This window comes from Parus major, chromosome 1 (assembly GCF_001522545.3).
Source record: "Parus major isolate Abel chromosome 1, Parus_major1.1, whole genome shotgun sequence".
Lineage (NCBI taxonomy): Eukaryota > Metazoa > Chordata > Aves > Passeriformes > Paridae > Parus > Parus major.
In genome coordinates, this window is record NC_031768.1 from 75,675,647 (window position 1) to 75,689,701 (window position 14,055).

Sequence of the window (14,055 nt, forward strand, 5' to 3'; positions counted from 1 at the left end):
AAGGAAAGGAAAGGAAAGGAAAGGAAAGGAAAGGAAAGGAAAGGAAAGGAAAGGAAAGGAAAGGAAAGGAAAGGAAAGGAAAGGGAAAGGGAAAGGGAAAGGGAAAGGAAGGAAAGGAAAGTCTTGGAGTCTTAAAAAGCATAAGAAATGTGGGAGACACAGTTTTCCCTCCACATGTTAGTGTTTTTGAGATGCAAATTTCCATGTCTTTAAATTCTTATGTTTGGGGTTTCTCAGCTCTCTTATCATACCGTAAAAAGATGACATAAGACCCCAATGTGCTTGTCAACCTTTCTTTTTAATGACTACACACTTATTATACACTTCAGTTTTGTCTTTTTACACTACTATTCAAATGCTAATTTTGAAAACTCCTATATTTCCAAGTGTGTATGCTTCTGCTGGAATAGTTTCAAATAATTAGCTTGTCAATTTGTAAAGTCAGCAAATAAGAGCAGCAGCAATTAGTAGCTTCTCTTTCCCTTAATTTTCCAGTTTATTAGCCCTGCTAGTACGACTGTGTAAAGGAGTGTGGATTTCTGTTTTGCATATTTATATTACTGTGTAGGTACATTGTTTTGCTTGGGTTTATTGGCAGAAATGTGTGTTCTTGCACAAATATCTGCATTATTTAAAAAAATAAAACCACAAACTAAACAATCACAATAAGTGATTTCTGATGTGTACTGATATTATTGAAGTTTAAACAATAATAATATTATTTAATAATATAATACAATAATAAAATATAAAAATAAAATATAATAATAAAATAAATAATAAAATCCAGTAATAAATTTTGAGAAACACATCTTAAAATGCCATGGGGGAAATGGATTCAGCTTGCAAAACTTATTTCAAAGAAGTGTTGGTACAAATACAGTGTGTGGATTGTTTCTTATAATTTGGTCACCTGCTTCTGGCATTGCACAAAAGAAAATACTAATGAATGTAGGTGTAAATAAACAGAACTGACATTGTGCTAGAGTTTAGAAAAAACAAGAATTAATTAAGGATAACAAATCTAAATCATGGCTTTAGATTTAAGTGTTATTTCATGGAGCTAGTAGGCATATGGATAGAGTGTATATTAATGAAGATTAATGATTTTATCTTCTCCCTAGGAGGGACTCTGTAGACAAAATATAGTATCACAGTCTATGACTGCTGGAAAGAAAGGAAAAGATGCAAGGGTAGGTGCAGGACCAGAACATGGCACACTCTTATCCTCTCCCTAAGCCACTCAGACAGAGATTTCTGTAGCTTTTGACTCAGCCATAGACCTTAGGACAAGGAAGCACCTCTGGATACCATGGTCCCACAGACAGCTGCAGACTCCCCTTGAGCCACAGAGAGGGGAGCAACCCAACCCCTCTGTGTGACCTTGAATTAAAATTTTCTGATTCATGAACCATTGGCTGGCTCTTCTGCATTGTGTGGTCTTGTTGGGGAAATATCCCTGGCCTTATTCTTATTGCCCTCAGTTTCTTATTATATTTATGTATATATCTTTGTACATATGGATATATAAGCTATATGTTTACACACACGCACAGTCTCTTATAGTTATGTATGTTTTCTGATGACTTCAGGAGTTCAAAGGCATCAGGTTTCTTTACACCCATCTTCTAGCTATGACCAATGCTCTTAAACAGGACAGTCCTTTGTGAGTGTGCATGGCAGGATTTGAGCTCCACACCTTATTTTTTTCTCTTTAACTTTTTAAGAACATAAAATTAATGAATATTCAACATACATGTTAGCATGCATATATTTAAATTTACTATTATGATTTCTCAAGGGAAATATTTCTGTTCCTCATGGAGATTTTTACTAAATAAGATACAGAAAACTGGTTGCTTTAAGTGCTATCTTATTTAAGAACAGTGATTTACCAGAGGGTCTTGGGAATACAGGTGTTCACTGGAACCAGCAGTGTAACAGCTAGTTTGTGGTCCCCTTAAAAAGTTTTAAGTTGCCATTTTCAACCTGGGCAATTAAAAGCACTAGGTACTTTCATTAGGATTTACTATTTAAACTGGTGTCATCCAGAAAGGCAAGGATATGGAAAACATTCAAAATACAAGAAAAAAATCCCTCTTTTAAATTCTTGAATATGCTTCAGAGCAGTGCTTCTACATTTTTTGAGTGCCAGCATCCTCCTTACAGCACTTCTGCACTTAAATTTTCTGTAACTTGTGACTTCTTAGTACCAAGTATTTTAATCCTCATGGGAATGTAAACTGGAATCAGTATCTGGCGAATCAGACAGTAGACAAAATGTGGTTTCTCTCTCTTATCTACAGACATTCTTTCATACTTTCATTCTCTCCCTCAGTTACTGATGAAAAAAATAAAAAAATCAGATGTTTAGTTCTTCTTGCTAAGCAATGCAGATATCATAACAATAAGCTGCATATGAGAATGAAGTTTCTTGGACTTTAAATCGAGTAGCAACTGAAATAGTGTAATTCCTCAAAAGTTGTTTTCTTGCCACCAATTTTGATAAAATTCCGGTCAATTAATACACTGAGAAATGAATTAATTCCTGGAACCATAGGAACACAGAGGTGGGCAGGAAAGAAACATGACCCTGCTCAAAAATCGGAGCTGCACTGGCGCTATTACTTTTAGTGTCTCATAATTCTAAGTGCTGTACTTCTATAGAAGAAAAGAAATGAGGTTACTATAAAGGTTTTCCTAAATAAGTACCCTCCAAGATGGATGGTCTTGACTGGCCTAATCAATCATGGATCCAACTTCTCAGTCTGGGCTACTGGTGGGAAGAAGCAGCAGACACATTATGTGAGGGGATACGCTCAGGCAGCTTTGTATATGGAGGAAGGAAGTATTCCTTCAGGTCTTCTCCCCTTTCTCTGCTCATGCCCCTCTGGAAGCACTTTTTGCAGGACCAGGAAGAACGTTTTCCTATTGTTCTATTTTCCACCACCCATGTTTCCAAGACTTCTTGAACCCTTGTAGAGATGGAAGAATTTCCTAATGAAAAGCTACACAAGGAATGTAAAATGATGGAAGTTCTAAAGCAGCCTAAAATGTGGGATCACTTACAGATCTTCCATCCCAGAATACAGATGACTGTACTCCCTACACAGAGAAATGTATCTATCCAGAAAAGCACTTACTTGACACAACACAGACCAAACTACATCCTAGTGATCTAGGTATTAATGTGTTCAAGAAACATTAATAAGGTTGAATAAATTGTTGTTCATAAGGCCATATATGCTGCTGAAATCTGCATATAAGAAGATGTAATTAAAATTAAACAAAGTTGTTTCATTTCAGATTGGTCCTACAGATTGAAAGATTCTTTTTTCTATAGGTGGATCACACTATGATGCTACTCTCTATCAAACTTGATTTTTAATTTCTTCCCTTTTTTGGTTTACAGGTTATGCTTGTTGTATGAACTTCAGGTGATGACTCCAAAGGATCATCTGATTACCTTTGTTATCATGGAACAAGACTGTTTAACCTGTTCAGTAATTCAGAAATATTTTAGATGTATATTCACACTGACTTAAATGGAAACTTAGTGCTTTGCCTGGATAAAACCTAAAAGCTATTTTATTTTTTGTTTAAATACTGAAAAAAAATATTAGCTTCAGTGTTAATATTTATTTTACAAGTAGGTCCTATGCTATAGTCTTTCACCTTTATTCCTAAGAAATAAAAAAATACTATTCATTTTAATATCACTATCATATGTCAAAATATTACATATTTTCAAAATTTACTTTAATATAATAAAAAAGAGGCCCACAAGTTCACCAATGCAAGATATGTTTCGATTGTTAAATCCCTGTGTAGCATATTTTAAAATAACAAAGGTGGCTGAAATTTACAATAATTATGTTGCTTATTTAGAAGCAGAGACACAGACACATATATATATATACACATATACATACATGTATATTTGCAACATATATTTCTTAAAATTGTTTTAATTTTTAAACTGTGTTTCAGTCAACTTAAAAGCTGAGAAACTTTGAGACAAGCTGAGGTTGATACATGTGCCTCAAGGTATGTACATTGATTTAAGTGTGCTGCAAGGTGGAACATTGTACAGTACATTCATTATTAAGTTTATACTGCAAAGATTACATTATTTTCTCATATTTTCAGATTTATCTTTTCTGAAACATGTTTATTTTCTTATTAAGCAAGACGATACAAGACTTTACTGTTTCTTGAAAATGTTTGTTCTGTGGTCTGAAACAAATAAATCTGTTGTAAATTTAGCTTATAATATCTAAACCACATATGAATCAATGTTATCAAATGTTTTTAGCAATGGAAAAAAATTAGTAGTTTGTGTCTATAATTCAGACTGATAAGTGCTGAATCTGACAGATGGTGGGGAAACAGGGACTGTAATTTTACAAAAATTAGATTTGGATCTTGCATATCTTGGGGTTCATTGATTTAAACACTTTCAGTAGTGACACAGACTGTTTTTAATTTTCTTGTAAAATGTATCTAACCAAAGATGAAAGGACAAAGAGATGCCCTAGTCAAGGTTAAGTTCAATTATCTTTACTGCAGCAATTCCAAAAGTTTTTGGAACAGTAGGAAAATATAAGAGTTTGCAGTTTTATGATTCTTCAAGAGTATTTAATGAATAATTCATACTTTCTATTCACAATTTTTAGTCATGACTTTACACATTGATACATAGTTTGAAAAGAAGCACCACATTGCCTTAGCTGCATGTTTATGCTAAATAATTCCAAATAGTTTAAAGTCAGCAGTGAGCAGTGAGCATAATTCTTTTAATTTAAGATATCAGGAAACACATGTTGAATTGAAAGTGCAAATGAAATAACATCAAGTCAGTATAAAAGGACTTTATTACAAGCCATGTCAGGTGTTTGAGCATGTCTGCTGGGAAATCATTTGAGAAGTTGCTTGAGAACTGGTATAATTCAGCAGCTAATAGAAGTATTTTTGGGTATTTTTTATGGCAAACTTCACTCCTGAATTTATGGAATATATAAGACATTTGAATTATGAAAATTCTCCATTACAATAATATAAATATGTTTTCTCTTCTCCTAAAAATGTCCTCTCATTTGAAGCAGTGGAGTCTCATTACCACAGGGTGCTGTAGTATTTCATAATTAAGGAAGCCTTGGCTGCTAAACATGGCCACTTAACTCTATCAGCACATAGCAGTTATAGGATGATAACTGGAATATTTTTACTTCAAGACCTGTAAAAATGGAAAATAAAAAAAACAAACCTCAAAAAAATACTTGAGGCCAAATCAAAATCAAGAAATTTACATATATACACAATATATGTAAGTGTAATGACAGATAATTGAAACACACACTTATTCTCTGTTTCTAAATATCAAAGATGTTTATTCAAACATCAAGTTATTAACAGAACTGAGAGAGGCTTAGAAACAAGTAACATTCAGCTGCCATAACAAACATGTTCAAGCCCTCTTAGATGATGCAGATTATCTTACTTGGTCACGTGCCGATCTCTTCTAAATACAGTGTCGTACCTATGTTTGTGCTATGCAGGCACTTCAGATAATCAAGGGCTTTTAAAACATTATCAGGTGACTCAGATTAACCTGTTTCTACAAGTGTCTACACAGCTGGATACACCAAGAGTTGTAAGTGAAATAAGTCTCCTAGGGCTATTTATGTAGTCTTTAGAAGAGTGGTGCTCGCCTCCTCTTGGTCAAATACTCTATTCTTTAGGCCTTATGAGGTATGGCCTTTTTACAATTTTGTCTCCAGTCAGTGGTTTTTCACCTGCTCTTGAAAAACTGATGAATCTCAACTGCTGAGCTGCAGTGTGGCCCCAGTGTTTTGAGAAGAGCCATGATTGCTGACCTCAATCATAGATCATATCTGTGGTACGATGATCATCCCTGAGGTATAATCTTGCCTCGCTTTCTGGAGATGTCCAGGATTTCTAGTTCCAGCTTGTACTATATTATTCAATTAGTCTGTATTTTTTGCTTTCTCCTTCAGTCTTTAGATATTTGTGCTGTAGAAGATCAGCATAACAGACTGTTGTTCTAATAATAGACATTAATTTTAACCTGCTCTTTAAAAGTTGTCAGGGAGGAGTTATCAGTGTCTGGTGGATGGGCAAAAACTGAGTTCACTCTAGTCACTGCTTAAAAGAGTGTTACAGTGGAAGGACAAATGTAGAAACATTCCCCTATTCCATAAATGGTATCAAACAGAATTCATCTGCTGACAGGATCAAATTGTTTATTTTCTAGATCAGAATTTATTCAGGGAACATATTTATGTTTGTATATATAAGCCATTTTCCTACACAAACCATATGTATACACCATTAACTTTCAATACATGTAAGGCATCTTCCAGGGGAAAAAAGAAGACTTTGCTGAGAGAAAAAGTAACCTGTTATCACACTCAAGATATTGTGTGAATTTCACTGAACTGCAAGTTTTTAATCACAATTCTTTCCTCTTTTCTATCCTTAGACTAATATGCTTATGTATCCTCTAATATCTCCCTCATTTTCCTTCGTTTCTTTCTTTTTATCTTTCTTTCTGGCTTCCTTTTTTGACTGCAATTCAGGTGATCATTGTCACTAAAGTGCTATTAGAAATGTGGTTTTTTAAAATGCAACCAAACATGGGAATATATGTATTTTTACTATGAATTATTCATTTAGAGGTGAATGATGCCATATCACACCAGAAACACTATCCAAGCATGCACATAAGTACATGCATGACAGAGTTGACTGCAGAATAGAATAGAGAATCTATTCTATAGAACAGATAATTTAGAGAAAAAGTAGTTTTATAAGATTTACTCTTCATGTTTAATTTACATTTTTAACATTCATGATTAAATGAAAAAAAAACAAAGGGTAAAAAAAATATTTATAAAAAGTGGCTTACATTTTGCTATTAGGTGAAATTGTGCTGTAATGGAATTTTGAATCACTGGTTTGTTATTTTCATGTAGCAACACCTGCATAAAACCATTTTGCATAGGAATCTTTAAGAAAGGATATTTTAACTGGTGACTTTAAGGCTGTTCTGAAGAACCTAAAGGAAAGCAGCTCATTTCCACCTTGTGACATTTATTAAAATTTGAAGTTATGTCTGAGAAATAGTGAAGTAAGCTGACAAAAATGTACTGATTTTGAAAAATGTTTCCAAGTTTTATAGGGGGAAGCTGCACTTACCATCATGTTTGAAGGTCTCTGAAAAGTGGTAGAGGTTTGTTGGGGAGTGATAATGTTGTGCAGCTCCTCTCCAGCCTGGTGAAGATACACTTCCTAATGAAGGACTGCTTAATCGTGGTCTGTTCTTTGAATTAAATGAGGCTAAAGATGAACTACCAGATTTGATTCTTAGGATAGCAGCATATGATGTGGGGAGACCAGGAACAGCTTCTGAATATTCTGGAAAAAAATAAAAAAACTAAGAAGTGAACACTGAATAGAGACAAAATCTGTCACTTTGCAAAAGAATGTTTAGTTAAGCAGTAGAAAAGTTTTATCCATAAAAGGAGAGACAGAAATATCCCAGGCTTGATGAGAGACTCAGCTTCTGAAAATAATCATGTAGCAGCACAGGGTGCTAAGAAAATTTCCCTGCAGCTTCACCACAATATAAAAATCAGGTGGTTATTAAATTTCTTTCTTATGGAAACATCAGTTTTCAAAGTTTTTAATTTTATTTCTATGACTCTATATTTCTATCTCATAGTGGAAAAGTGTCTGTCAGGCCACCATCTTTCCTTCACTTTGTATGTGCAATGTAGAAATACTGACTGAAACTAAATATGCTTCTCAATTCAACTACTCTGCTAATCATGCAGGTTGGCTAAATGGGCCAAGAGTACCTGTATTCATAATGCCTTTCCAAAAACATATATACACTAGTCACCTCCTCTGCTGTCTCTTTAAGTTCCCTTTTTTCCTTTTCTGTATCTATTTAAAATGTCGGTGTTTACAAATAAAGAATAGCGCCCAAGTTTTCTGTCCCTGTATAGTACCAAATATAAAGGAAATAAATTACATTATAATAGATTAAAAACTATAACTCAGGACCTGCAGGAACAAAGCAAGCAGAAGTAATGAAATCAGTTGTCTTGAAAATGCAACAGTATTAAGGAGGTGAGAAGAGCATTCAAAAATATATTCACAGAGGTGAGCAAAGGGATCCAGACTGTACATCCAGTGCCTACGAAGGAACAGATCTTTTGCAGGATAATTGGAAGTGGCTGGAAAAAAATAAAATCACTGTTCTGTCATCTCTGTTGGTGATCGATACTTAAAAACCAGACATACTTTTCACATTGGCATAACATGTAATATTTGTCTTTTTTAGGCTATGATTCCCCTGTATTTTGTGTATGTAACACAATGAGCCACTCTAGTAAATAGGATTCAACAACACTGAAATAGTTCTGGCAACTTCTTTTTGCCAAAATAATTTGTGCAGACAATTTTGTGAAATGAAGTTTTTCAGTGCTGCCTCATCAAGCTAGGAAGGCTGCAATCCTTCTCCCACTTAAAAACAAAAAAAAATAATTTTATAATTCCTTGTTATTTGGCAGAGTGGGGAACACTACTTCTGCAGTGTTCTTTTCAGGGTTTGAAAGAACAAAAGAATCAACGAGATCTCAGGTGGCATGAATGAAAAGTACAAGAAAGAGAAGGAAAGTATACAAAAGTCACTTGACATAGCAAAAAGGTCCTGAAGTAATGATAGTGTTATGTAATCTGTTTCCTGACCTTCTATGCTATAATTGCTATATATAGCAATTATATATAGCAATTATATATATATATATATAATATATATATAATATTATATATACAATATATATATTATATATTACAATATATATAACATATATATATTATGTTATATAATATAGATAACATAATTGGCTGGGATTATATATAATTATATATAATTGGCTGGGATTAGCGATCAATGTGTATATATATAATTATATATAATTGGCTGGGATTAGCGATCAATGTGAAATTTCACCCTGACTGCAGTTGCTGTTTTATGCTCACAGGGACGCTGTATCTGAGTAAAGTTTCTCTTGTAAAACATAACTGGAAATGGTTAATAAATTATACATAAGGGAATATTTCTTGTTTTGTTTACTGTAAATCTGTAGCCTGTGATCGTTACTGACAACTACAGCAGAAAACACTCTTATCTGGAAACAAAACCTACTTCCTAATTCGAGCATTCACCTTCAGAGATTTAGACTTCTGAACTGCCTAGTTACAGTGGCTTAATTAGAATATATTTTTATTGGAGTACTATTTACAGTAAAAATTATTCCTTTAATTTGGTTTGGATTAGGCTTCTGAGATTTGGGAGAATAAATTTATATATTCCATTATTTAAGTACATAGTTAAACTGCTGGAGAATAGATATTACTCTCTAATATGCTTTTTCACTTTACCATTCTACCCTAAAAATCCTTGAGAAATTTCATCGACACTATGATGGGTACTTCTCAAAATGCTGTTGTAATTGAACTTCAAAATGAAATTATGTTTCCCCTAGCCTCATTCTGAGAAATAAATTAACAATCTGGGATGAAACATCCAAAAGCTCCTTCAACTGCAAGAAGACAGAGATAAGGAAGATATAGGTCCAAATGGTAAGGATACCAAGCAGCTAGAAACCAGCCACAATAAAATCAGTGATTTGGGTTAGCCTTCATATTTTGTTGAACTAGAACTACCAGATTTGTAGTCATTTTAACAGTGCTATGACACTTTTAAGATAGACTATTTTTTTTAATTCCCAGTGCACATTTTCTTAATGGATTACCAACAGCAAACTGATATGAAATAATTTTGGTAATTTTTTAGTGAATCTGTATAAACTCAATAAATTATTCATGCATCTCCTTTATTTCCAGCACACAGTGTTCTTCAGTCACATTGGTAAGATTCAAGAAGAAAAGGAAAACAACAATGCCATAGGTAATAGAGAACCTGTCTTCCACTGATTACTGAGGGGTTTTTTTTGCTTTTAGAAAAAAACAAAAAATATTAATTACAAGGTAATGGGAAAGAATTTTATTCCTGTAATTTGTAATATCTATGTTAAATTCAACTTTATTTCATGTGTGCTGTTGTGGGAGAACAAAGCTGACTCTGAGGGAAAGACAAGACAGCAAATGTTTACACAAGTTCCTTGGGTACAGTCCATGGATACAAATATAAACAATAAGTACTACTCTTATATTTTATATTTTGTTTTAAACGGTACAACATAGCTCAAAAAAAAGCTCAAACAATGATACACAGTAATTTGACTAAAATACATTCTTTATTTAAACAGAGAAAAGTGATGAGGCAAATTCAATGACTCAACCCCAAAATTTCTTTGAAAACTGTCTTTGTAATACTTGAACTTTATAGAGACTAGAGGATTCAGACTTTTGGTGTGATGTTTTGTTTTCCTTTATTCCTTTTTTTCTATAAGTGACTCCTGGTCAGTTACTAACTCATTGACATTTCTCAACTATCTAATTAAAATGTAGACTGTCTTATAATACTTGCAAATGTGACCTTCATTTGTGTATTTTTGTGAGCTAGCATGTTTAATCAAATGTCACTAAGAATGATAACCCATTTTTTTCATTGTAACTTTTAATTACATCGTTTCAATGGAAGTGTTCAGTCTTCTAAGCTTATGGAAATATGTGCATTCATTCTGTAAACTGGATTGTATCAGTGTTGCTCAGGTCTTTAAACAGAAATATACTTTCTGCCCTGTTCTGTGCAGGCACATTGGTTTCCTCTTAGACTGCTCAATGACATGTAGCTGGGCAATAACCTGGAGAGAGATGCAAGAATAGCAGGAAGCTGTGTTGATAAGGTGTCCATCTAGATCATCTCCTATGAGAACTAGGATCACTACAGCAAAATGTGATTAAGTAATGCTTTTCTGATAAAATTATATTAACTGTAACAAAAAAAAACAACAAAACCAAACAAACCAGACCTAGCAAAACAACAAAACATACACAAAAAAGCCAAAAGCCAACCAACCAAGCCACACACAAGAACACCCCAGAACTAAGTGGAAGACAGTAGATTTCTCAGGAACTGGTTAGTTCATCTGATCCTCCTCTGTGCATTTCCCACTGTGCTGGTTTAGTTTATCTGAGATAGGCTTTATTCTGAAGTTGCTATTGTATCCCACCTATCACTCAAAGCAGTAGACATTTTTTGACATTGTATTGTCAAAATCATCAAAATCAAACAAACCATGAGAGGGAAACCTCATTTTAAATATTTGCATTCCGGATGCCCACACATAAGGTAATGAGGCTGGGCTCATTTTACAGGAATGGAAGAGGAAAATGGCTTGTGATAGGACAGGCAGTCTCAATAAACAGCTACTTCTGGCCACAGAATGTAAAGGAAAGTAAGATGAATAGCTAAGATGTCAACATTTCAATTTTTCAGATCTTAGTGGTCTTAGTCATAGAATTATAGAATCATAAGTGTTGGAAAAGATCTCCAAGATCACCAAGTCCAACATTTGACTTATCACAAAACAACTAGACCACTGCACTAAGTTCTGTATCCAGTCACCTCTAGAGACAGTGATTCCACTGCCTCCCTGGGCAACCCATGCCAGTGTTTAACCTCCCTTCCAGTAAAGAAATTCTTCATGATGTCCAGTTTGAACATTCTCTGATGCAGTTTGTGGTTGTGTCCTCTTGTCCTGTCACTAGTTGCCTGGGAGAAGTGGCCGAATCTGATTTTGCTACAACCTCCTTTCAGGTGGTTGTAGGGAGTGATAAGGTCCACCCAGAACCTCCTTTTCTCTAGTTCTCTTGTCATAAATCAATCAAGCTTAATATGTGTCTTTTCTGCTCAAAATATTTGGTTCTTCTGCAAAGAAGTGAAAAAATCAAGAAATTTCAATTATTTTCCAATGAAGCAGTGGGGCATGACTTAGAAGCTGGATGTTCTCAAGGAAATTATATTGGTGACCTTCATCAGCCCTTTTCACTGCAGATATGATAGCAGGAGAAAGAGGGAAAAGTTATGTATGTAAGGTGGTCTTTCTTTGGAGAAAAAAGATTTTTGCCAAGTCTTTGGCAAAAATAAGTGAACATTCAATCCAAAAATTGTTCTCTTGAATTTTTCAGTAGTCTGCTGTTCAAGGAAGATGCATGATAATTTAACTTGAAAATCTGCAATAGCCTCGCACTTTCTAGAATTTGTCTTTTTCTTAGAAATCTGGTCATACAAGGCACCAAATTTAAGAACATAGAATATTATAGACAGACATGGGAAAAATAATTAGGGATATATTTTATTTTCCTTTAAAATAACAAAGAGGAAGTGATTTGAAGACTTAAAACATTGACTGAGAGATAATAAAGAATATTTCCAGCGGCTATTAGCAATTGAATCAACATCTTTGGAATATTATACTGTTACAGCTAATTTAAATGTCATGAATTTTTATGAGGAATTATTTTGATTAATATAAAGATGGTTTTGTAGAGTTAGTCATTACTTCCTTTCCTACTCAAAAAAACAATCTATTTTTCATCTTACTTCCACTTCATACTCATAATTCAACAAATAGATTACTCAATATATGCCCAATTATTCCCACTTTGCATCCAACATATGACATACACCAGAGCAACCAAAATGTACTTTAATACAGAACACCTTCCGCTAAAGAATGCTTCCGACTGCAGTAATACAAATAATAAAACTAATAATATATTCCAAATATGGAACAACATTTGTCCAAAGAAAAGTGGTTTTGAACAGAGAAAAGTGCTTGGGTTTATTGTTATATTTTTTTCTATTGAAACACTTAATGGTGTCTCTTTTAAAGCACACTAATGTAATATACAGAATAAAATGAGTTAGGGTGTGTTTTGTGCCATAGCATAGGCTTCAAACACAGATGTTATATTCAGTGAGTACTTTGCACTGTTTTTTGAAATTCACTGAAGTCATGTAATGAAAAGTGCTTTTTGGAAGTAAAAAATATAAAAACACTTTGAAGACTCTTTTAATGATCATATTGAAGAAAAATTTAACTCCAAAGAATAGCAACAGACTTATTAATTAGCATATTCCATCTATATCAACATTTATTACTTCTGGTTTTTGCACTCCCAAAGACCACAGGTTTTTCTGACATTTTACCAACACATAGATTATTTCTGACTGTTTGTCTAATAAAAAGGAGTTTTAGGCCAAGTTTTCCTGAAAAATGAGACTTAAAGCAAACAATGTAGGTAGCCGAGGGCATCATTACTTCCATGCCACCCAAAAAATACTGTGTAAGAATTAACTTATTTTAAATACCTTGTGATCTTTGACCTGAAAGAGGGGTGCTATTGGCTAAGTGTAATTTGTTAACATGTATGAACACGTGCACTGACTCCCGTGTTGGTTTGGTTTGTTAACTTTTAGATATATTTCACTCCAGTACTTCTTCAGGTGCTTTCCAAATTATATTTTTCAGCCCAAACATGATACATATTCTCTAGGAGGGAAGCATGGAGCATTACTAATGTGAGATCCATAGATTAGCCTACACTGCATGCTTTTAATTGAAATCTTAACTTATTTTCCCAGTGGCTGATGATCATCAGAGTGAGCTGTCAATTCTGAATGTGAAGGGAGAGACCAGTACTAAAGGTCAACTATTTTAGCACAAATCAATTAAAATAATTAGATGGAGAGAAATCCTTATTTATATCTCTTCTTTTCTACAATGATATGCATATCAATGTTAGGAGGAAAATAATAGATTAATCCACAACAAAGAAGATATTTGCAACTGACTATTTTAATGTAAAATGTAAATATAAAATATAAAATAACTTGACTGATTTATTAATACCATCCTCAAGCGGTCAAAATCCTAATAATCCATTAAACAATCCATCATTTAGCAAAGGAAACAATGCAATATAAGTGTTTCTGTTCCCTAGGATACACATCCTTACATATTTTTGGTGTGTTTATGTGTCTATTGGAAACAC

The 14,055-nt window shown here is 33.7% G+C and overlaps 1 protein-coding gene across 3 annotated transcripts in view; it reads right to left on the reverse strand.

The window, feature by feature from the left end:
- The window catches only part of CNTN5 (contactin 5), a 602,350-nt gene that overhangs the window by 227,035 nt on the left and 361,260 nt on the right, over positions 1 to 14,055 (reverse strand). For all 3 annotated transcript variants that reach the window (XM_015638959.3, XM_015638922.3, XM_015638933.3), the window contains exon 4: positions 7,219 to 7,437. In XM_015638959.3, coding sequence (XP_015494445.1) covers positions 7,219 to 7,437 — 219 coding nt within the window. The remainder of the gene's footprint in view (positions 1 to 7,218; positions 7,438 to 14,055) is intronic.